At 37.7% G+C, this 26,751-nt stretch overlaps 1 protein-coding gene across 2 annotated transcripts in view; it reads right to left on the bottom strand.

Moving 5' to 3' along the window:
* Window positions 1-26,751, bottom strand: part of Cntn5 (contactin 5) — a 1,171,096-nt gene that overhangs the window by 427,934 nt on the left and 716,411 nt on the right. For both annotated transcript variants that reach the window (XM_075966832.1, XM_075966833.1), the window contains 3 exons: window positions 22,915-23,136; window positions 11,610-11,733; window positions 11,201-11,376 (listed from right to left, as the gene is read on the bottom strand). In XM_075966832.1, the coding sequence (XP_075822947.1) occupies window positions 11,201-11,376; window positions 11,610-11,733; window positions 22,915-23,136 (522 nt within the window). The remainder of the gene's footprint in view (window positions 1-11,200; window positions 11,377-11,609; window positions 11,734-22,914; window positions 23,137-26,751) is intronic.

Raw genomic sequence — 26,751 nt, 5'->3', positions numbered from 1 at the left:
GATGTGCTAAAACTTTGCTAGCTGGCCACAGCCTTGTGGTGATGCACAGATTAATGGAGATGGGTTAAATTTATATGTAAGAGTTAGCCAATAAGAAGTTAGAACTAATGGACCAAGCAGTGATTTAAATAATACAGTTTCTGTGTTATTATTTCAGGCCTGAGCAGCTGAGAACAAACAAGCAGCCTCCCTCCAACAACTGCCAGTTTCAAAAGGACCAACCAAAAACATTCCTGCCCTATAGCAGCTTAATTTCCCTAACCCTACAAAAATCCCCACCTTTCCACAAGGACATTTCCCTCAGGACAGATGACTTTCTGCCCTCCCCCTTTTAAAAGTAAAGATAAAAAATTATTCCACACTATCAAAAAATGACATCCCCCAAGCTTCTATAGCCTTTAGAGATTCCAGTAAAACTAATTTTGGGTTAAAAACATTGGGAGTTTATCATAAGGAAAGGGCCTATATGCAACCAAATTCTGGGTCATTACAACTAGGGGAGTTATTGGTGGTCCTTAAGGTATTGGAAATGACCCAATCAGAACCTGTAAATATTTTCTCAGATAGCCCCTTTGTCATACAATCATTCAAAATACTATCTTTTGCAAAATTAAAGTCCCTAAAGGATTCCATCTTTAAAACCTTGCACACTATTCAAGAGTTATTACAGTCCAGAGGATACCCTGGCACTTATTCCATATCAGACACATACAGGGCTGCCAGAAATGCTAGCAACAGGCAACCACAAAGTAGACTGCCTAATTATGACCATGACCATGTTCTTGCCTTTGCTGGAACAGGCTAGGCTCCTCCATCAGCAATTTCATATTTCCCCTAAAAGTTTACACAAGCTTTTACCTGGTTTACCAGTGCCCAGCTGTAAACATTTAATCAAAACCTACACAGCTTAACACAGGACCTATCTACTATATTCTTTGGCCAAGTATGGGATCACATGAAATCTTTGCTATACCCCTCTAAATTTGTTGCATATGCATTATGGGAAGGGTGGTGGGTGGCTCTAGTATTCTGCTCAAGTGTTTGCTGAAACTAAGATCATGACAACAATGAGTGAACAAGGCCACACTCCAGGTGTTAATGGCTATTGAACATAGTGGACCAAAACCTCCAAGAAAGGTGATCCATACTTAGCTAACACAAATACAGGAGGCCATTTGAAGTACTAGTTCTCTTGTGTCCCCTTGCTTCTGATTTCTTGGGACCTTCCTGGGACCTAATGCTTCAAGCACTGATAGTCAAAGATGGATAAGAGCCTGGCTGGCAGGCCTACCTAAGTCAGGCACAGCTCAAAAGGCTGGAAGGGTCCCTGAGGTGGGATTCTAAAAATCCATAACTCCCAATAGGTTGCCCAGTAAAAACTCAATAAAAATGGTGAGATGAGGCAGGGCAAGCAAGTACTTGCAAACTCACAATGAATAAACAAAATTGGCCAAAACTACTTGCCAGTGGACCAAAAGCATGGTAACTATTGATGCACACTTTTAGCCAATCACAACACATTAGCAGCAATGGCCAGTTTTAGAAGAGCCAACCAAAAACGTTCCTACGGCAGCTTGATTTCCCTAATAATGTGAGATTCCCCTCTGTATGCTGTGAATACCATTGATTAATAAAGAAGCTATTGTGGGTCTATGTGGAAATAAAATAGAAAACTAGGTAGGGAAAACTAAACTGAATTCTGGGAGAAAGGAGGCAGAGTCAGAGAGAAGCCATGGAGCCACTGCTGGAGCAACCACACTGGAAACTTGCTGGTAGGCCATGAGCATCATGGTAAAAAAAAAATAATGGAAATGGGTTAAATTAAGATGTAAGAATTAGCAAATAAGAAGTTAGATCTAATAGGCCAAGCAGTGATTTAATTAATACAGTTTCTGTGTGGTTATTTCAGGGCTGTGCAGCCGGAAACCAACAAGTGGCCTCTTAGAACACCCTAGCCACAGTCTTTTTACAATAAAGAGCTTCTGTGCCATTGCCTCTGGATCTTCTCACCTCCTGCTATCCCAGGAAATGAGGAAAGCACAACAGGCAACAGCAATAAGACATGTGCAGAAGGCAGGAAGATATTCACCTAGAATATAGTGGGAGTGGTATCTAGTCTATCTCCTCATTATGTCTTTGTTCTCTGTGGGAAGTCTTTACTAACCCCATTTCTATCATCATTCATTTTTCCTCATGCTAACCAGAATGATCCATTAAGTGCTTCCTGTAGTACTGTGGAACTTTTCTAGGCTATTACTGCAAAATTTTCCTTTTTTTTCCCCCTGAAAACTAGTTCAGTAGACCTGTGAGCAACATGACTGAGCTAATCCAAACAATAATCCCCCTTTGGTGTGGGACAATCATCTCTATTCTGTCAATTATATTTTAAATAAGCACTGATTGGCTGATAGCCAGGCAGGAAGTATAGGAAGGAAAACCAGACAGGAAGTAGAGGTGGGACAGTGAGAACAAGAGTATTCTTGGAAGCAGGAAGCTCTTCCCCACTCCTGCCCAGACCACCAAAGAAGCAGGATGTGACCTGCCCTGCTGAAAAAGTTACTGAGCCATGTGGCTAACATAGATATGGAAAAAGGGTTAATATATGTTATAAGAGCTAATACAAAGCCTGAGCTAATGGGACAATCAGTTTATATCTTATGTAGACTTCTGTGTAATTTCTTGGGGGTTACCAGTTGTGGGAACTGGGCAGGAGGGAAACCCCCAAAAGCAGGCCCCTCCTGTTACACCCCTTATCTGTACTAATTTTCTGTGTTTATAGCTTTTTTATCAATTGAAATAATTATCTGACAGGGATCAACTTAAGAGAAGAGGTGCTTACTTTTGCATAATTCATTGGGAGATGAAACCAATCACAATGGGAGAACAGTAGTAGCAGAGTGGCTTGTACATTCAGGCAGGTGAGAGTGAAATCCCATGTGCAATCTAGAAGTACAGAGATCCAGGTAGAACTGCACTGGGTTACAATCTAGGCTTGCCCTAGTGACACTGAGAGGTGCTGGACCTCTAGAAATAATGTCAGAAGTCTAGACTAGAGCACAAAATCCAGTGGAAAATGGTATTTTTGTATCCAAACTATAATATCTCTCTCATAATTAGGGAAATTTGTATTTAACAGATAAAAATGGCCAAAATATACATAAGACTATCAGAGACATTGCATAGATCACGTTTACTGTTATTCTGACCTGAAGGTCACAAGTAGGATGTATGATATTTATTATTTCAATTTTCTATTGCTAATATCAGAAGCTACAAAATCAGCATAATGTTGGAATTGTTTAGTGGTGTAGGAATCCTTCTTTCTATGTGCTGCTTTTCTTGGTTAATAAATAAAGAAACTGACTTGGCCTATTGATAGGGCAAAACTTAGGTAAGTGGGGAAACTGGGAGAAAGAAGGCAGAGTCAGAGAAATGCTATGGATCCACCAGAGACAGACCCCGGGAATTTTACCCAGAAACCATTGACATGTGGTGATACACAGATTAATAGAAATGGCTTAAATTAAGATGTTATAATTAGCCAATAAGAAATGAGAGCTAAGGGGTCAAGCAGTGATTTAATTAATACAGTTTCTGTGTGGTTATTTCAGGGCTAAGCTAGCTGGGTGGCCAGGAAGAACAATCGGGCACCCTCTTTTTACAATTTAGACTGTTGATGACATATTCAAAAACTCTCATAACATAGGAGGCTCCTGTTCATTTTATGATATTTAGGGAATGTACAGTCAGATAGAATGCGATAGAACTCAGTTTTATCTCCTTTCAATTCTCAGTTTCTTCTGATATAATTACCTAATTCTCCAAGATTTCATCATGGATAATGACTGAGTTTGCTTTTGTGGTTGAATGTGACAGTAAAAGCTGATAGATTATCCCACTGTCTGCCACATAACTTAAATAAACCTTAGCAGTCACTCTCAGCATTGTCATAAATATTAACAATGTTTATATCATTAAGTGTAAATACTAAGTCTAACATTAAACATTTTGGTTTCCACCTTGGTGGAAATAATTATTTTTATGACACTGTTTATGTTATTTTTAATAACAGTCTTTTCATTTTCTACTTCAAAACTGATAAATCAATTCGGGTACGAATTCTGAAATCACTTGGAAGCATAGCTTCTGGAAATATACAAAATAAAATATTACCAAAGATGAAGAATAAATAGAATATAGAAATGAAGGGGTCTAGTCTAGGAATATGGAATTATAAAATTGTAAGCCCAAACACATTTTGGAAGAAAAAAAAGCTGACAGCCACTCTTAACCTTTAACAAATACTTTCTGCCTTGAGAGCAGATATCCTAGCAGCCACTCTGTACAGAGGTAAACTTTTAACAGTTGTCTCCTAACTCCCAGCTTCCCATCTAGGCAGGTACTGTGGATGAAGTTTAGTATCTAACTATTGTCTCTATGGGATCGTCTGCTTGTATTCCCTTCAGTTTTAACTGTCCCCCTACATTACTCAACTCTCTGTCTTGCATTCTTTCAGGGACAGTGAAAAGTGGCTGTGTTAGCTCCAGGCTTTTGCAAACATCATTAGTTAACATCCTATAACCAAAAGTTGCCAAACTAAAATGTAATGTTTTTAAGCCTGACCGAAGGGTTGTAAAAGTTTTTTGACACACACCTGGTGTGCTTGATTTTACTATAAGAGGCTCCAAATCAACCCCCAATGCTACAGTTCCAGAAGCCAGGTCTCTGGATGTGGTCACAGCTATAGCTGATAAGCTTTGTGTGCCCCAGGGTGATTATTTTTTCTTTTTCTGGAATAAATCTTGCCTCTGGTTTAATAGACTTTGGTGGTCTTTCCCTCATTATTGCACAACTCTGAGACACAACATAAAAACATCATTATGAAGTATTTTATGAAACAAAGACATAGTGCTACTTATTAAGACTACCTAAAAGGGGGAAGCGAAGGGAACATCTGCCTTGTATAGCAATTATTATTCTTACTAAGTAATTTAGAACTTCATTATATTTCTACTTTTCTAGACTGGCTCATAGACCAATGAGTCATGGAGACTCAGTGATTTTCCTTTCTCAATTGAAGTAATTAAATTTATTATTCTGAAAATGTAATGTTTCTCTCTGAAATCCCATGGATAACAATTTACATGGATGTGTTATGGTTGGGATACCAAAGTAGAGGATTTCCTGTGTTTATGTCACAGATGAATATTAATGGCCTCATTTGATCTTCATCACTGACAGCTTCTACACACTGCTGTGAGAGATGGGATTCATCAAAACAGCCATTTAATTTCATGAGCTTTGAGGAGTCAATTTGCTAAGTTCATATACCTATGAGTTGAGAGGTAAATGTTTTATTTCATTTAAAATTAGATTAAAATAGCAATTATAAGTGGAGGTTATGATTTCTGAATGTCTTGTTAAAAATTGGTAAGGGCTAACCAAATTGCTCAGTTGTTAGAAACAGTTATTGCTTTTGCAGAGAACCCAGAATTATTTCCCAGAATATATATGGATGCTCACGGCAACTCTGAGTCCAATTGAAGGGTTCTGATGCCCCTATCTGGCCTGCATAGGTTCCTGCATGCACACAGTGCATATACAGTTAGGCAGGCACTTGATACACATAAAATTAAGAGAGAAAGTGGTATTTGGAAGAAGTTACACTAGGAACAGACAAAAGAGATAGAAAGGACTTACCAGACATTCTTATTGAAAATGACAATAAAATTATAACACTGAGAGGTAAATTCTGTTACTATGGCTTGATTCTAAACAAATCAGATTATAAAAAAAAATAGACAGAAATATTGCCACCAGAATAAATAGAAATCCTGGCTAGAAGCCTATGTTCTGCAGTCATGGTCACAGCTGATATTAGTTTTTAAAAGGAGACTTTGACATATTCCGTTTAGATGACTGAGTTTTACATAGAAATCTATTAGAATATGGGGGCTATCACCAGTAATATGGAAAATTACATGAAAATAAATCACTATGCACAGAATGTATAAAAACCTGGATTGATAACATTAATCACATTCATTAATACTAGGATAGCTATTACTACATTTTAAAGTAGTTTATACTATTTACTTGTGTGCGTACAGGGGCACGGAGGCAAGCCAGAGCATGTACATAGATGGTAAGACAACTTGCTATACTCAGCTCTCTCCTTCCACCTGGTGGGTCTCAGGTTTGGTAGCAAATGCATTTACCCACTGAGCCTACTCTCTGCTCCCTACTGCTCTTAAATGAAATAATATCACTAGCTATCATCTATGTGCAACTTAAAAATTCATAATACTTTTACATATATTGCACTATTTATATTTCTTTCTTGTAATTATTGGAGGTGGATTCTCATGTACTCCTAAGGAAGCAATCATCTTCAGGACTCGGAGCAAATGCTTTGGGTGGGTAGTAACTACGCCACTGGAAGTTTTGCATTCCCTCACTGACTGTTCCGCATGACAGGGGTTGACTATTAAAATAGAAATTAATTTGAAAGAATGGTTGATGCATGAGACCCATAATGCGCTCATAGTCTAGTATAGTTAATGTTTTCTCTGTCTTATCCTAGTATAGTTAATTCTTTCTATGCCTTCAGGCGTTGTCAAAATAGATGCCATGCAACAGAGTAAGAAATAAATATGATATAGGGCAAGGAAGAGAGAGCATGCTGGTAGTGCAAGCTGTTGAAATTCCGCAAGGGAAACAAGGCAGGATTGGATTTTATACTGTTCTGGTTTGATTTTCTCATCTCGACACACCTAGAGTCAAACAGGAAGAGGAACCTCCACTGAGAAAATGTTTCCATCAGATTCCTTGTAGGAGAGTCTCTGCCTATTTTCTGGTTGGGAGAGGTGTGCCCAGCCCACTGTAGGCAGTGCCTCTGGGCAGGCACTCTGGAATGGTGCCAAGCCAGACAACTGAGCCAAGTCACTGGCAGTCATTTGTTACACTAGGACATAGATATTCGCGATTGCCATGAATATTGAGATCAAATATTTGTCTTATGTTAATAAATAAAACAATTATAGATTTGGATTTTGTTTAAGAAATAGAATTAAGCATGTGAAACTCCCGTGCCAAATTTAAGATTTCTTTACTGTTTACTTACTGATCTTTAACTCACATCTCACTGCTTTTCTTTAAATCACACTCACCGAGCTCTGCCAGTCACAGCAAAAGAACTGTCTTTAAGAAGAACAGTTAAGCTATCATTATAATTATATTTTACTCTTTGAAAAGGAGTTATGTGGTGAGGAATGGTGGAACAGGCACTAAGCTGGTGGAGGCAGCAAGACTGAAAGTCAAGGTCATTTCAGGCTGATCTAAGCTACATACAACTGAATCACAGAACAAAACAAAATTTAAAAAAATACAGTTGTTTTATACATGATAGATCCAATAAAAATACCTTAATTTACTTTATAACAAAATCTAACATTTATAGAACTCTTTCAGGCTAATTTAATTCCTTCATTCAGATTAATATTAAAATAAATTAATAAAGTTATTATGGGCAAAGCCTCATAGACCAATGCAATAAGCTTGGGCTACACTGTGGAGTAAATGATTATTCAAATAATTTCATTAGATGTTTAAAACTAGTAAAAATGTGGTTTTGAAGTCTAAGGTCAATTTTATTTTGGAGGAAGAAGTTATGAAAAAGGCAGAGAAGTAATTTTTGAATTTTAAATGAAAATGAAAGGTTAAATTAAAGGGCTTAGATATAAAGTCTACAAGTCATAAAATCTCTCAAAAGTTAAGGAAGTTATTTTAATCAACGGCTTCAAGGAAAACTAATGGAATATTCTGGATCTAAATCATCTAAATGCCCTGAAAAGCAATATGTTCAAATTTAGATATGAACTATCAATTTACTGAGGATTGAGTATAAAGATATATTCTGAAGCAAGAGACAGCATGAGGAGATTTTATTCTTGATTCATTTTCAGTTTGACTTACTAGCATGAATTATTTCTATGAAGAAAAAAATTACCAACATTGGCGAGATTGCAGTGAGCTTTGGGTTAAGGATATTGAAAAGTGTTCCATGTCAACTTACCCATTTCAAATTCTCATCAGGGTGGCAATAAGCTAACAGACTGACAATGTTTGATATGGTATTTTCTCACTTGTCACTGAAGAGAGATCACCTCACTATGTAAAGAAATTACCCTCATGATGAACATAAATTCCAGGAAGAAAGTATATTTTTGTCAAGAATAATCTAGATAACCACTAACATTCACTACCAGCAAGAACACATCAGCTTTCTGTTTATTTATGACCCCCTCCCTGAACTTGAAAATAAGATCACAAATATAATTTTTTCACTTCATTAATTTTTACTATACTCCTGTGAGAGAGATATTTATTAATGCTAAACTAAAGTATTAACATCAACTGGGCTGAAACATGTTTGTAGCTATTCCACTGGGAAGATTTTAGTGTGGAAATTCTCATGAGTAGACAGTTACTATGCGCATGTGCCGGGCAGCTTTGGAGAAGGGGAAGTGTCTCTTTGAGTGAGGAATCAAATCCATTAGCTGCTCTTCAGAATTCCAATACACATTCTAATTATATCTTTGTACATAAAGATACAAGTAAATTAGATGGATTACTTCATGACTACCTTTACAGAATAGATTAGGCTTTACGTCAGGCTAATTAAATTTGCTGCTAATTCATGTAGGGATGTTGCTGAGTTTGCAATACAAGCCTCACAGGAGAAATCCTATAAGAATTTGTCAGGAAAAACTGTTTCTTTTGAAGTAGAGCCTGTAATTTCTCTCTTTCTCTGCTTGGTCTCGAGGAATTTCCTGTGAGTCTTTGTTTTACCCACACTGATTATGATACTTCCTGGAACATGCTAATCTCCATTGCTATGCAATGCGTTTCATGAGGATTTGCATGTGTATCTTTTGCTTGTTGATCAGAACTCATCTATCTCAAGTCAAATAAATCATATTTTTAAGATGTTCAGGATAAACATGTCAATAAAATAATTTTTGGAACAATTATTTTATAAGCATGTTATTAGCACGTGAATAGAAAGAAAACTTCTGGAGAGTTTAATTTTGTTTTACACTTGCTTAATTATAAATACATTCTATATAACTTTTCCTTCCTTCCTTCCTTCCTTCCTTCCTTCCTTCCTTCCTTCCTTCCTTCCTTCCTTCCTTCCTCTCTTCCTTCCTTCCTTCCTCCCTTCCTCTTTCCCTCCATCCATCCCTCCCTCCCTCTTTCCTTCCTCTTTCTCTCTCTCTCTGTTTCTCTCTCTATCTTTTTTCCTTCCTTCCCGTTCATTTGTTCCTTCCTTCCTTTCTTTTTTTCTTTCTTTCTGCCCCCTCTCTCTTTTTCCCTACTTTCTTGCTTTCATTGCTGGTAAGCAGGACCAAAATTTATGTCCTCACCAACTTCTGTCTTCAATAACCAGAACCTGTGGTAGTGTCAGCTATTGAGAGTAGAAGGAGCTGCCTTTGTCTGATCTCAGCATTTGGTATCTGGATCCTAACTGTGGACAAGCCAGTAAGTCCTGATGGTTTATAAACATCCACGAGGAAAGTTAAATAGTTCTTCGCTTTGAATAGTGCGATTGAATGTGGTGATTTCTATATTGAATTTTCATACTACAGTTTATTTTGCTAACTCATAGAGTTGTGAAAATTAATCAAGAGTGTAGCAGTTGATAAAGTCAAAATATAAAGGTTATTTAGATTATAATGCAGTTTTAGTCTCCAAGAACGACTAAAGATCAAACTGGAGATATCATTAAAGAAATATTGAGCTGTATCTGTGTGCAAATGACCACTTTACTCAATAGAAAGGTGGTAGGAGTGCTTACACCTTGCGTTTCTTGGGCTAGTCTGCTATTGTGAATACAAATCTTATTAAGGCTCTATGATTTGCCACAAATCATTCTATAAAATAAAAATAGTAGATTCAGGCTACTCTTCTTTTTAAATTTTAAATACATTTTTCTGGAATTGACCAAATTAATGTAAAATAATAGGATTTTGATTTTTTCTAGGACCTCGCTCAGACTTCTTCAAATTGATTCTATTCCCAGCCCTTTATTCTTTTTCCTCTTCTCACTTTTATAAGAGGTGTGTGGATCTCAAGTTAATTTTAGAAAGGACACAAGGAAGATGCTATGAAGAAGAATCAATTACTTCATTCCTCAGAGTTTAAATTAACTTAAAAATCTTTTTGATAACTTATATAATGGATATAGTTATATGTATTAATTCAAGGATTCCTCATCCCCCCTTTCAATTTTCACTGATTGTAATCCTCAAGAATTTAAATTCAAATAGGATTACTTACTATCAAATAATATTAAACTTTTTCACATGGTAGACTATTCTCAATTTTGTTTAAGCTCCTCTATCAATGAAGAAATTTGACATATTTTTAAATTTGCCTCTGGTTCATTGTGTCTATGATGTAATTTAGGTATATTTATATTAGAATGTCTATAAGATCATGCCTCACTTTCTAATAGGTTATAATCAGTAAAAGGCAGCACTGGGTTACTGTGCAAATACCATGAGGTGTAATTGCACCTATCAAGACAGCTGCAGCTTTTTCTGGCAGTATAACCTTACAGAAGACCAGTTATGTATATAATACTAATGACCAAAATGCAATGACATATTAGCTGTATGAGCTTGGTGTGTGTGTGTGTGTGTGTGTGTGTGTGTGTGTGTGTGTGTGTGTGTGTGTGAGAGAGAGAGAGAGAGAGAGAGAGAGAGAGAGAGAGAGAGAAACAGAGACAGAAGTTTCATTTAATCAAAATCTCAAACATCAGTATGGTAGTTAATAGTCGCCATCTGAGGCATTACTGTTTCATGGTACTTCTGACATGTGCTAATATGTACTTTGATAGCCTGTAGGAAATTGCAATTACAAAGTGTAAAAGAAGGAGCCAAGCAGGTGAAGAACAATTTCTAAAAGCATCTACTTTCATGAATGAGATTTTAATGCTCATGGATAGGACACTGAGTTTATTTGGGATCTAGTAAGTACTCCAGGAACCTGACAATACCCTCAGGAGAAACGTATTGTTTTTCTAGTTTTAATCTAGAGTATGGTATAGTACTATTTTAAAATTCAGTTGTAACCTTTATAACTGGAGGTTTAAATTTGTGCATATACACTATAGTGACAATAATCTTACTTTACTCACAGGCAAACTGAAGTGTGGCTTCTCGACTGAGAATACTTCCAAAAGTGTTGGTGGCTAAACATTGATAAAGCCCAGAATCCCTTACTTCACTTGGATTGCTTATGATAAAGGTACCATCTATCAAACTGTAGCGATAGTCACTTTCCAGATCGATCTCTGTTCCATTCCGGAGCCACCTGAGAAAAATATCAGAAGACAACTACATTAAATTATGGAAGGCATTATGATACTTCTTAAAAGTGCGCGCATATGCGCGCGCACACACACGCACACAAACACACATAAATACACATGGCGGGATCTTGCTATGTAGCCCTGGCTGAACTTGAACTCAGAAATTCCCCCTGTCTTTTCCATTCTTGAGAAATTATTTAAAGCTGAAGAAAATCAACACATTATTAATTTTTACCTATAAGTAGGAGCAGGGTTGCCTCGAACTTCACAATTCAGAGCTACCTTCTTTTCGTCAGAATCCGTTGGAAAAATGACGTCATCAGGTTCTTGCACAAACACTGGCCCATAATCCACACTGTCTGCAAAGACCAAAAGATGTGCACTTTAAAGTGATTCAGTGCCGAGGTCAATCCACCCCTGATTACTGCATTTAAATCTCTTGACCCCTTTCTATTCAGCAGTCACATTTCTGAAGGGAGGCAGAGGCAATATGCCTTGCAGAGCGCTACCGTCTAAATTGGTCTTCATGTGCGAAACAGAAGAGGCAAACATCACAAATATATATATAATTTTAATCTCTGAAACACAAATAAAATAATATAAAAGCATTTCAAATTTCTCTAAAGTTGGCAAAATTCTAAGAATGCTAAAAGTAACAAAGTTAAGGAAAGGTTCAGATTCATATTGTGCCATAAGAGCTATAGACAAGGAACTGTCCATTTCAAGCTTTTGATTTAAATTCCTATCTTTAAAATATATGTTTTAGTTACTATTACAAATGAACAAACAATTAAGCAATGTGTTTTGATCAAATACATCTCCTACTCCCTCCCTTTCAACTTCTCCTGTATACCCTCATCATTTTTCTGCAACCTTTCTGTTCTTTTAATGCATTGAGGCCAAGTAGTTCATCCAGTGTGTGCAAGGGTATGGGGCCAGGCCCTGTTACTAGGCAAACTACCAGTAGTTGCATCCCTGAAGAATCAAGGCTAACCTTGAATTCATCCATCATCTCCCCACTTAATCTCCCCAGGACAGGAATTACAGGTATGTGCCAAATGCACAGTTCATCCTGTATATACATCCCCATTCACAGGAAGTGCTGCTTACATAGGCTCAAGTGTAAGAAAACAAGTAGACACATCTTTATTAGCATCAATACACATGTACACAAGTAGCCAATTATTATATATAATTGATATATAAATTAAATTCTGAAAGATTTGTATATTACATGTTTAAGAATAGGTAAACATAGGACATACGATCAGTCAAAAGAGAAAAGGTATCAAGGACTGGGATTTTATAATCTAGACCTTAACCTCTACTGCTACTTCTTCTTTCCCTCCCTCTCTCCTTCCCTCTATTTAAGCCTTAACATTTAAAGTATTTTGTGTTTAATGATGTCAGCATTGTTTTTGCTTCTAAGTGAAAAATGAATCCTCTGAAATCCTGAGAGAAGACTTTACTACACCAGGCACATAGTGAGTCGGCTCTTACTAATGTTTTAAAGATTTAAGATTAAATTCTGCTAACTGTCAACATAGAGCAAGAGAAATAAAAGCTTGGCAGGCTCCATCAAACCAGAAAAATGTGCTTATTTGTTATGAGCAAAATCACCTGTATGCTGTAATGACCTTGTATAAGTGAAGAATGCCTTTTGTGTATCACCATCAGTTTCCAGAGCATCTGAGCCCTTTTCCAACTCTCCACTATTTCATGTGTCACCATGAGGCCATCACCAACCCAAACAACAGAGACAATAATGGGAAATAAAACCAGAAGAGCAAAGTACATAGAATGCTAAGTTATGGAGTTAAGCCTAATTTCTTCTTTTTTGGCACTGTGGCATTTTTTTAATTAAAAAAACATTATTATTGCAAAGTTTGAACCATTATTAATAAAGTACTAAGTTTCTATAACTGCCTTATAATGTTAGTGCACATTATTTTGAATTATCAGACTATGAGTCAGACTTCCCTTGAGAGAGTTGCTTCAAATTATATGTGATCTACTTCATACTGCATTATTTATAATAGCTGGTATATAGAATTTGCCTAGGTGACCGTCAACCGAAGGATGGGTAATTGAAGTGTGTCACAAATACATGATGGGTACACAAAGTGTGTCATAGACACACAGTGAGTAACTAAAGTGTGCCATAAATATGGGTAAAGTATGCCACAGATATACAATGGTTGATTAAAGTATACCACAATGCACAATGGGTACTTAAATGTGCCATAAATATACAATTAGTAACTGAAATGTGCCACAAAGAAAAAATGAGATTTTATTTAGCCACAAGGTGAAATTATGACATTTTCAGAAAAATCCTACGTTAGGTGAAATGAGCCTAGCTCAGACGAATAGGACTTCTTTTATGTATGGCCTTAGATATTCTTACTCTCTCCTCCTGCCGTTCTCTCTGTCACACACACACACACACACACACACACACACACACACACACACACACACACGTACACTAGTGTCGGTGCACATCAGTAACTAGAGGAGACCGTGGGAGGAAGGGGTACTTCGGGTAAAGCAGAGAGGGAATGTATATGACATGAGTGAAGAGTGGCCACAGAAGGAAGCAGGGAGATGTCGCGGGAAGCAATAGATGAGGAAAACACCAAAGCATGTCTGGAATGTCATAATAAAACTCATTATTTTTATGCCAATTTAAAAATAAGCTATCAATATTGTAATTCATGGTATGGATTACAGTTTTTTACTCATATTTCTGGTTATATGATTAGTAAAGCCCCCACCCTATTTTTCCTGTGTGAAGCACACATTGACACACACAATTTATTGATTCACAGGTGTTAATGATTCTTGCTTTGTATTTTCCTAAGACTGATTTTCACAAATCATCCTAATTTTTCACTCCAGTGCTTGAATACAGCTTAGAAGCAGAGAGCTTATCTAAAACAAAAAAGACCCTGGAATCCAAGAATCTGTTTTATCTTTGACATCTGACCACTTTAAAGTCATTCAAGATTTGCCTCAGTTCCAGGTCCTCTTTCATGGCACTGCTTCATACACCATCATCTTTAGTCTGCAAAGAGACCCTCATCCCAGCCATGCTTACTGACCTTTAGACAAAACAAAGCCACCCATCACTCCCTTCTTTTAAGTAACAAGAACCCTGCTCGCCTCTGAAATCTCCATAACATAACCTCAATGACTCTCATTCCTTGCCACATACATCCTTACTACTTTGAGGATTTACTTGCAATGGTTTTGTGCCTTACAGAAAAAGTGTACATCAAGTTAAGGCTCATACTGTTGGAGCTGAAATGTAGACGTAGAGACTCAAGAAGGGCAACTCTGGCTTTTTTTCTGATAGCTCCAGTCACAGCAAGAGTTGGTGTCTATGGAGGTAAGCAGGATCCAGGTGGGCAGATCAGAGTAGCATGAAGTGGATATGTTTAAAATGTGTATGTGAATCCCAGAGCCATGCTACATAAAATATGTCCTTTTCCCTCAGATATTTGTAAGCAACCTCGGCCACTGTAGGCTCAGCAAACATAGGAGATGAGGCTGTGTTGAGAACAATTGGCTACACATCTACCCAGCTCTTTTCCAGCTATCCTGGGAGCACATGCTTTGTGAACTCCTTTCAGTATTCTTAATTGAAATTCATGATCATTGCAATATAAATACACATGCAATGTTCAAAATTTAATAGAAAGACAAAATTGAAATGATATATCCAAAATATTATTTAATTATTTAATATAATTTAATTATTTAATTAAGGAAACATCCAAGGAGAAACTATAACAGATTATAAAAAGAGATAACCAAAAGTTTTGTTTTAATTTTTCATAAAATTCCCATGAATAAAGTCACTTAAAATATAATTTGATCTGCGTGTGTGATATTGGTAAACCAAACATCAAACTGTTGGATGATATAATTTTAAAGAACTCACTTTTTCAAAAGTACTCACAAAAGTTAGTAAGTTCTGTATAGTTTGTACAGTTTTACAATGATATAGTCATTGCACTTAAAAATATCTTACATGTGAAAATATAAGGGAGAACTTTTTCTAATAACTATAAACAGAATTCCTGCTTACTCAAAGTCTACTATGGCATTCAACTGCCCTATGGATTCCAGTGATTGGGTCTTTAGCATTCTCAGGACCACTGTGTACATTAAAGCACTGTTCTCTTATCACCTTGGTCTGGAGACAGTCCAGGCTTCTTCCACAAGTCCTGCTAGGAGGTTCCACACCCATACATTAATGGAGCATAATAGTACCTGCTACCAATTGTGACCTTGGGCTGGAGCTCTTCCACGGGAATTCTCAGACAGTTGACTTGAGGGGACACATGTTTTCTTGGTGTTCAGCCAGCTAGGACTTGAGGGACACACTTGTTTTTCTGGAGAAACTTTCTGGAGAACTACAATGATACTGTTTTGCCACAGAAGCCACATGCTGCCTTCTAGAATGTTGCGCTAGATCACACTCAATCCAGTCTTCTGTCCTAACTCTTGAAACACAGCCTTTTCCTCCCAAACTTCCCAGATGCCAATATCATCACTGCCAAGATGAGCTAAGAAATCAGCACTCTATGAGGCCCCAAACTCAAATTCATGGGGAAGGTTTCCTTCCTGTTTCCTGCATGGGTGTTTATCAGGATGATGACAAGCTACTAGTGTGTCTCCCTGCATTGTAAACTGCCTTCCAAACTAGGGCATTCCTTCTAGTAACTGCTTTTCCTATCATTTCTCAGACAGTTACATCTGATGCCAAGCCTTTGCCTGCTGGTTACCTCTAACTTATGGCTGACACCAGCACACCAGCAGTGTAATCTGAAGGTGTATCATGATCTCCTGTCAATATAGCGATGAGAATCCAGGGGGAAATGCTATGGCTAGGCTTTGACTGAGCAAGCCTGCGAAGGAGTACAAGAGACTCCCTCACATTACCCCTGCTGTTGTTGTTTTCCTTTAGACACTTTTATTTTTCCATTTGTAAGTGTGATAACAGGCTACTAACACTTTTTACTTCACTCCTACCATAAGTGATATTTTATTATTGTTTACAGTCTAGATGCTCAGAGGTCTCTCAGGCAACTGCTGCTAAAAATGTACTTCACTGCCTTATTGGGGGATTTCTGCTAACTTAGATAAAAAGTTCACATTCCTTAATAAGTATATTTTGTAATAAATTCCTTAGTCACCCAGACATTGCTATAAGCATTGTCTATGTGCACAGTTCTTAAAAACAAGGCAATTTCCTCTTTCCAATCTGTCCTTGAATTTACAGCTGAGGCTGGACTGCCCCCCCATGTCTAGTCTATTTTGATGGAATACTGTTTTCCCACCGTAGTTACTGATGAGCATGTGCCATGTGAGGTGTGCTGGCCCCTGTGCTCACACAAGACTCAGTACATTCTGCTTTCAGGATTATTACAACATAAAGCCTGTGCTTTCTGTGGGTAGATGTGTCTGATTGGAAGGCCAAACACATGAGATTAGAAAACACTGGATTGCGAAAGTAGGAGGAGCTCCTTGACTCTGACCTTAATCATGTGTTCTTGTTTCTTGTCGTAATGGCTCGATTTCAATTATCCTAGCATAGCTGCCTAGAAACACCATGAAGTTTTCTCTTATCTAGAGGTAAGAGCAGCTTGGTCTAGTGACTGGGCCGTTTACCAGAATAGACAAACAGCAGAACAGAAGGAGTTAAATGAGTTAAATGTCATTTATAGCACAGGTACCTGAAGGAAGAAATACCAAATCCAAGTATGGACTAAGAATGGCACAAAATGATTAAAGTCAGTGATAAAAACAGTAATTCATTCTAGATGAAGCATATATCAATATCCTAGAAAAAGGTTAGAGACACCAGAAAAAATGAGTGGAAGAGAAGTAGGTTATGAAGGCAAGAGTAGAATACTGCACATTTGGAAAAGATTCTTTCTCATCTTGAAATTATTTTGTAAATATTTGACAGATTTTTAAAAAGTACAGTTTTGAAAGCTATGTGGAAAATGTATAAAATATCAAGATTTAGAAAAGAAAGATTTGCTGTGGACAGTTCATTTATAAAGAATAGATAATTAAGTGGGTAACCTAATTATAAACTTCTTACCTGTCAAAAGAAAAGCCAGAAAATAACTTAAGTATTAAGAAAAAAATTACTATCAACGTCAGATTAAAGCAGAATAAAGATATTTCAAATAAAAGAACATTAAGATTCTTTACACAGTCATGTATTCATTATTTTAGGATATGCTTCACTAAGAAAATTGAAAAAATTCCAGGGGAGGAATCTGACAGAAGAAATTATGACTTTGAGGACTCAGTGGGTGAAGGTGCATCCCTCCAAGCCTGAAAATCTAAGTTGGAATCTATGAACCCATGTGGTGAAAAGGAAGAATCATTTTCCAAAAGTTGTTATGTGACCTTCACACAAGAGCACACACTCCAATAAAAATAAGTAAATAATAATCATTTAAGTATTGAGGTAGGGAGCTTGGAAGATGATTTGGCAGTTAACATCCCTTCTTGCTCTTGTAGAGGACCTGGGTTCATCTTCCAGCATCCACAAAGCAGCTCACAAACATTTATACCTCCAGTCCCAGTGAATCTGACACTCTCTTTTGATTTCTGCCTGCCCAAAACACACATGCAGTACACAGACATACATGGAGGGAAAACATTCATACACTTAAAATGATATAAGTAAATCTTTAAAAATAGTACTAAAGTAGGCAAAATATTAAAATTTAATAAAGTTAATATGTAGTCACAAAATTTACTTTGTGTTTTCAACATTTCACAATTTTAATCAGATAAAATTTAGCACATTTAGTGTAGATGATTAAGTGAAATAGTAGAAAGAATAATTTTTATATCTCAGCTTGCAACATTTGCTTTTTTCTTTTTTGCAGCATCTGCTAAAGTAACAAATAGAACTAAAAAGTGGGTTTTGCACAGAATATTAAGGAGAACACAAAGAATGCATAATTAAGTTCCCAATAAACAACTCTTGGCTGACTACTGAGACTGGCTGCCTAAAAAGTGTATGCAGATGTAGGATGATCACAAGATGACACAGAAAATTAAAATAGATGAAATGTGTGCAAGTGTGAGGCTAATCCTCAGCAGAAAACAGAGAAGTGTGCTCAGGAAGGGACGACACCGGCAGCATGAAGAAAGAGCCGGGTTTATTTTCACACTGTCTCTATGGCATTGGAAACAAGGAGAGGTTTAATCTGATTCTCTTAAGACTCTGTTTTTCACAATGTAGACAGGAGACCAATCTTGATGCTCTAGTGGGTAGGTCTACCTGTGAATTCTCTCAAATGATTGATCCCCAAGATTGAGTTCCTGAGGGATTTTTGGGATGCTGTATCTCATTTATGGTTAATTGTCTTAACCGATGGGGAGCGCTGAGGATGAACTGACATTGTTCTGCTTAAGGAGCAATACAACAGAAAAGACAAGAAAGAAGGAGCTGGGGTCTTTGGTAATGTGAGGTTCAGAGTTAGCTTCCATGTCTTTGTCACAGTAAGTTTGGTGGAAGCCAGTTCACAGCTAGGACCATAAGATCAAGGGACAGGATACACATGAGAGTCTGCGGAGTCACTGTGAGTCACTTTAGATGCCTATTGGTATCTACGTATTTAGTTTATATTCTTCTGTGCCACTAAGGATTGAACTCAGGTGTCAGAACTCTGTTCAAGAATGAAGTCGCTTCAGTGCCTGTGAGAAAACTCCAGGAGAGCAAGACCATAGTCTTGTGACCTCAATATCTTCAAAGCATGAAGTTGTTCTTGGAACGTGTTTAGGGACTTCTGGAGTAGTAGGTAAGAGTGAGTTTACTTCAGATTATTCACTAAAACTGGCTATTGTGACTTCTTTATAAGCCTCTATTGAAAACGGATTTTCCAAGTGTGACTTGTCTGCCACACGTGGCTTACCTTGTGATTCTAACTCATGGGGTTCCTATTTACCCTCAGGATATAATTTGTCAGAGACTGTGAGTAAGTTTGGCTAGTACATGGGACTTTCGTTTGCCTCAGTTATTGGCTCCATCCAGGTCCAGCTGTTTCTAGATTGGTGACATCAGGGACTTGTGCACGCTAGACAGGTGTTTCCCACTGAACTACTGTAGCAGACATAAATCTTTTAAGAAGCAAAATAGCATGATGTCAAAGTCTTCTATATTTCTCTCCTGATAGCACTTACCTGTTCCCCCTTTATCCTGAGAGGAAAGTACTTTAGTCTACTTTTTCTGCCATGTTTTAAAATTGAACCATATAGGACATAGTGTCTTATGTGTACACACATATATTTAAGTTTTTCATTTATGTAAATGTGTCCGTGTGAATGTAAAGCATATGTGTGCAAGTACCCACAGAGTCCAGAAGGGGGCATTGGATCCCCTAGAGCTGGAGTTACAGGTGGTTGGGAGATACTAGATATGCTTCTGGAAAACAAACACGGGTCCTCTGCAAGAGCAGCCAACACTCTTCACAGCTGTGCCATCGATCCAGCCCCTCACTTCACATTTGACTGACTTTAAGGAAATGACATCACCTTACCTTTATAACCACCATCATATCTGGGGATATAGCCATTCTATCACATAAAAATAAATTACTCATTTTAATAGTCTTAGTTTGCCATGGGTGAAAAAAGATATGCAAGATTTCCAGTGTCTGCTGAGACATGTATTACAACAAACATTCTCTAAGTTTGCTAGTGTTTGTGTGTGAGTTTCTGCTAGATGCTTACTGCAGAGTTAAACTGTTTCTCCTTTTTCTCCCCAGCAAACTAGGATTTTAGATTTATCAGGAAAACTGTGGCACATCCTTCTGGCTTGACTCTTGGCAGGGTCAGGATGGCTTCCTCTTTTTTTCCTCTATTTTTCTCATTTTTCACAAGAGCTTGCCAACCTCAGGTTTACTCTCAATCAAAGCTAAAGGGAATTACCTTCCAAAAGCCATATGTCAGACTCTTGTCCCGGAAAAAGAATTCAATCACATCCAGGCAAGATGTATCAGATACTCAGATGAGAAAGCAAGAGTCAGGGAAAGTTCTTATATATTATCTTGAACATTCTAAAATGTGAATTAAACTACATTGAAAGAAATTTTAAATTAGGCTAAATTGGATCCCTGGGACTAGAGACTTGTTTTTCACTCAAAGCATAATCCATGGGACACAGTCATGGATATGAGATAGAAATACAGAAATTTCTTGTAAATGAAGGGCTGTACCTTCCCTTGATTTCTGTAAATGGGCTGAGGTGCTGGGAGTGGTTTGGAGGTGCTGGGGTAGATAGCATTCACAATACTATATACATGCATGAAATTTCCAAAGCACAAATTTAATAACAGTTGCAAAGGAAATTAAACATAATGCAATGGGACTTTTAAAACCCATGTCAAGTTTTTTAACATTAGCATTATATTTATGGTCAAATCATCCTGTGTGAATAAGCTGTAAAGGCCAGCATCATGGGATGAATGCCTTGTAAGGGAATTATTTTTTATAATCAAGAATAATGAGCTTGCTTATATATGGTAACACAGCATAAGTTGATACTTTAATCTTTGACATAAAGTTCTAGAAAAATGTTTCTTCAAATATCTTATCTGTACTCAGTCAATCATGATATTCAGTATTGCTCTTAAAATCAGTAGAATTGTTAAGGAGAGCTGTGTATGGAGCCTAATAGTAAGGGAATTCTGGGAGAGGCACATATCACCCCTGGTTTTCATTCCTCCAGCAGGCAAAAACGGTATCTATACCAGACATTTTTTGGAGAGGTGGAGTGAGATAAGCTAGTTTTAAATCATGTCACTGTGTCTGCTAATAATCACAGGCAGGAGCCATGCCCTTCTTGCTAGCTAACCTAATGTTGTAATATGTCTAACAATGATAGACCTAGGAACAACGAGAAAATAATGTTAATACCTATAGAGTGGTTTTTAATTTAACTGGTATCTAAGTGTGACATTGGGTTATTTATTCATCACTCAAAAATAAAGTTTATATTTAAGCACACAATCTTAGGATATGCGGTATATTATACTTAACACTGTTTTACTAAAAAAAATCTAGAAATGAAACTATACTTAACACGTTTATTTCATTTATTTAAAGATTTGCATTATTTTAAATTATGGATATGTGTATATATCTGGGGGGGAGGGGTCTGCGCACATGTGTGTGAATGCCCAGAGGCACTCCCTGGATTGCATTCCCCTGGAACTGGAGTTATAAGCAATTGTGAGCAGCTTTACGTGGGTTCTGGGAACAGAACTAAGATCCTCTGTAAGAGCACTACACATTTTTAATCACCTCTCCAATCCCCAGTATGTCTGTTTTAAGGCTACTGATACTCATCGTCAAACTGCCATTCAAAAAAAAAAAAAAGCTTTTACTTTCAGACATTAATTCTGAAATTTAGTTTTTTTCTCTCTCTTTTCTTTCTTCTTTCATTCATTCTTTCTTTCTTTTTTTGTTTATTTTGTTTTTCCAAAGAAGGTTTGCCAATATCTGTGCAGCTAGTTCTGGAACTTACTCAGTAGACAAGACTGGTGTTGACCTCCATGAGATCTGCCTGCCTTTGCCTTCAGAATGCTGGGGTTAAAGGCGTGCGCCACCATTGCCTCGTGAAATTTAGTTTTAAATAACTACTGGTAGTAAGAATAATTAACAATTTTGTTAAGAATCTTGAGAAATGTTTAGAATAGAAACCAAAAGCTTTAACAGGTTTCTCTACCCAGTGGCCTTTTCTTCTGTCCCACAGCCTGCAGACTTCCTTTTGTCTTCCAGCAAGGCAGTTTAGGAAGCTGTATTTGTAAGTTCAGAGCCTGCTCCTATTAGATGTAGATCATCTTGTCTCCAGCACCCTCCCCCACTGTTACAAACAGTGATCTGTAGAGGACTCTGATTGAAATGCAGACCATGAGGAAAGAAGAAGCTTGTCTCTTCAACTCTCCTAGATACACTTCCAGCATTCCCAGCCGGCCTAGACACACTGAGCCCAAACACCTCTAAACTCCACCTGCTTTCCCAAAGCTGATTCTCTCCCTACAACACAGCAACCTTAAGGCCTGTCATAGCAGTCTTGTATTGTTGGACTTCGTCAGGCCTTGGCCTGAGGCCTAGTGTAACTTCCTGAGTGTAGCTCGAGTTTGGAGACCGTCTTTGGCCAGGACATCCGCATGTGAGTGACTCAGCACAACCTGGACCCGTCCTTGCCCAGTCACTGCTAGAGTGGCAGAATGTTATTGGCCCTTGTTCCTTATTCGGCCTCAACCCACCCCAATCTTCTCCACAAGCCCCATCACAAGCTCCTGCCTGATACCATTAAATGAGTTCCTGCTTTGAGTCGACTTCCAATTGCATCCGCTTGTCCTGCATAGTGGGGGCTGCAGGAATGGACGGATAGTGCACTCACCTTTCCTTGGGAAATACGGAGGCTCAAGAAGCCTAGTATTGTATGATGTGTTCCTTGCCTAACTTATGCTATTTTCATCTTTTTCTGCACTTACCATCTTGTCTGAAGGCATCCGATGAGTGATAAAGGTTGACTGGAGGGTGGTACTGTTGAGCTGCCCCTCGCCAGCTCGGGGGAGAAACACTCAGGGTACCTAATGAAGGGCTGCTGTACCGCGGCCTGACCTTGGAACCAAAGGCAGATGAGGCTGAACTCTTCTTAATTCTCGCCAATGCAGCATAGGAAGTGGGAACACCGGAGATTGCTTCAGAGTTCTCTGCAAAAAGGAAGCAGCAACACGAAATCAATCCCAGGAGCCGCGATTGACCTTTGTGTGTGTGTGGATATATTATTGGAAATCTGCTACAAATTAATTCAAACTAGAATTAAAAGTGGGGGAAAAAAGCATTAGAGACTAACAGCTAGGTTTGGGAATATTTTGTGAAACCTTCATTGCTGTAATATGTTCCTTGATTAAGAATGAAAAAAAAAATAAATGAAGTAGAAATAGAGCAAAAAAAGCAAAGGGAGATAGAAAATGGGGGGAGTAGGAAGAAAGGATGGTGGGAATAAGGGAGGGAGGGAACGAGAGAGAAAGAGGAAGGGGAAGAGAAAATGTTTAAAGATGTAGCCTCTTTGCACAAGTATTTGAGTATACTTAGAGCTTGTTTTAATCCATTCATGTAGGGTAATTTAGTGCCTTCTTTATTACTGAAGTTGGGAAAATTATTTCCGCTTATGTTTATAGCTACAAAGAAAAATACACATAGACAGGAACGTCATTGGCTAGAAAACATCACGCCATACCAGCAGTTTCTACTGTGGCACTCATCTTCCTTACACTAAAATTTATGCCTTAGGTTCCCCCAGACGTGCTCAATTAACTACTATAGGTGAAAGAATCTCTATGGAATTTGTCATGTTTTATAATTTCTATAAGTTAATATTAAATAGAAGAAATGATATTATGAAACTTCCATTTTTGTTAATTATTAAGAAATATTTTGTTTTCATTCTATTTAATTTCCTAAATTGTGCTACATTAAGAAAAGAAAAAAGTGTACATAACATCTGAAAAATATTGAACTATTATGTGCTCAGAAAATAATGTGGTAGTTTGAATGAGAGTGGTCCCCATAGGGTTATGCTTGAATACTTGGCCACAAGGAGTAGAACTGTTTGAAATGATTACAAGGATTAGTAGGTGTGGCCTTGTTGGAGGAAAGGTTTCACTGGGGTTGAGGTTTGACATTTCAAAGGGCCATAATAGGCCCATTCTCTCTCTCTCTCTCTCTCTCTCTCTCTCTCTCTCTCTCTCTCTCTCTCTCTCTCTCTCTCTCTCTCTCTGCCCTCTCCTGACTCTGGATCAGGATGTAGCTCTCAGCTATTTCTACAGTACCATGCTTCCCTCTTGCCTGCCACCACATGCTCATGACCATAATGGTAATGAATTTACTTTTGAGGTAGGAAGCTCCACCTTTAATCTGGCCCACACCTTCTGGTGGCAGCTTATATAAAGTGTATGGAAGAAGAAAGCTTGCTCTCTTTGCTTGCTTGCTTTCATTGACAAGTCCATTCTTCATTGGCACTAGAGTATTCTTCTTTGTTTTTCTGGTGTGTACAAAAGCCAGCTGAGGCAACCAGTCTCATGAAATGAACAACTAGTATAATTTTGGACCTTCTATTGATAGACAGCAATTGTTGAAATAGCTGGACCACAGACCTCATTTTAAGAAATCAACACACACACACACACACACACACACACACTCATTCTATAAGTTCTGTTCCTCTAGAGAACTGTGACTAATACAGTAATAATTTATTGCATAGTTTTGGAAAACAATCTGAATAGAATGAGATTAAGCAAGACACACATTGGATTTTTGCATCTCTAATTTAAACTGAACTGAACAATTTGCTAAGAATGGGAGACTTTTTAAAACATTTATTTGATGTATACGGGTGTTTGGCCTGCATGTCATTGTGTGCATCACATTCACATGTGCCCATGAGACCAAAGCAGGACACCAAATCTCCTGGAACCAGGGTTACAAGCGGTAGCAAGCTGCCAGATGGGTGCTGGAAATCGAACGCAGGTCTTCTGAAACTGTAGCCGTTGCTCTTCACTGTTAAACCCTATCTCCAGCACCAATCTTGGGATACTTTTAAGAATCAGAAGATTGCTCGAGAACATATTTTATGCTAATGCCTGCTAACTAAATGTAAGATAAAAGTCAGGTTTTGCCAGTAAGCCTTCTCATAATTAAAATAATCTAAAATCACTTCAGGGCCTCAGACAGATATTTTGAGATATAGAAACATTCCCATGATTTAGAAATAACACGTTAGGTGCTAAAGTATCAAATTAAATTTAACATTTCTCTACTGTAAAATCGCAAATATAATTTTTTTGAAAGTCAAGAAAAATATATTTTTGGATGTTTTCCACACTTAAAATGAGCATGCTCTTTACCATCACTGAGAAGAGATCTGTGTCCTTTAGTCTAAAGTCTTCCACAGCCTGAAGAAGATGTATCAAGTTTACCTGGAAATAGCTAATGCCTTTGAGCAAAGTGTACTGGATAATAGATTGTAGAGAGACATAACATCTCTTTTAGAACCAGAAAGCAAGCATAAGTTGTAGGCAGCATGTAGATGTGCCGGAAAAATGAAGGAGAATGAGAATTTGCTTTTATGGCCTAACTTGCGAGTCTTCATTTTCAGAGTAATTGTCTGCACTAAGTCTGTGCATCCTGCCTTACAAATAACAGAGAGAAACATCCCAACTCCTCTGAGCTATGAAATAATTATAAATATGAGCTTGAGATTTTGATCAAGGTAAGTATAAAACTTAGTAGAAAACTAAGACACTTTATTTAACATTTACTTAGTTTTGGTTAATTATGCAAAGAAATAGTCTTAATTTCAGACACATATATCATTGTGTTTTGTTACTATTTGTCCCCTCTTCCCTCCATATTCTACTGTTGATCTTTGTGGTAGTAAATCTTATGTACACACACACACACACAAACACACACACACACACACACACACACACGTAAAATACTGCCAAGAAGGTCAGCAATTGGTTTGTACCATTAACAGATGAGCTGAACCATGACTGGGCTGTGTATTCCTCATCAGAGCACTGCCCTCTCTGTGCACCCTCTCATCTGTTCTTGTTGTGATTCCCTTTTGGTTCATAAATGTGAACCCAAAGCTTTCACTGTAACCTGGCCATGAATTCACGCATACAGCTCTCAGGAAATGCATATAAAGATGTCAAAGCTGGAAGTCCAAAAGTGAATAAATTGTTTTCCCGTCCTCCATGAAGTTCTAATCTTGTGGAAATGAAGGCCAGCATGCATCTGCTTTTAATGCAGAGTGGAAGAAAAGTAGATTTAGAGACCTGCAGGCTCCCTGTCACAGTTGCAGAATCCTCTCAATCAGCCAGCAGCCATAGAAAATATTTCTCAGCGGAAAGACCTGAGCTGGCATTTTAGGGAATGCAGGGCTCAAATGGACTTGAATTCTGAATGCAAGATATCAGAGCTCTAAAGAAATCAAACTTTGGAGTCATATTTGCAAATCATATTGTTTGCTTCCTTTTAACAGTAATAAACATATTTTCTGACCTAAGTCATTCCCTTCCTCATTATCAAGTACTGACAATCTTCAAATGGTCTTTATTGAATTTCTAACATTTGTTAAAACTAACTAACTATGTGTGTGTATATATATATATATATATATATATATATATATATATATATATATATAGAGAGAGAGAGAGAGAGAGAGAGAGAGAGAGAGGAAGGGAGGGAGAGAGAGAGAAAGAGAGAGTCATAAGCCGTAAATGTCCCTTGCCTTCATGTGATTTCAGTCT

This window comes from Microtus pennsylvanicus, chromosome 3, assembly GCF_037038515.1.
Source record: "Microtus pennsylvanicus isolate mMicPen1 chromosome 3, mMicPen1.hap1, whole genome shotgun sequence".
Taxonomy (NCBI): domain Eukaryota; kingdom Metazoa; phylum Chordata; class Mammalia; order Rodentia; family Cricetidae; genus Microtus; species Microtus pennsylvanicus.
This window is presented reverse-complemented; position numbering and strand designations above follow the sequence as displayed.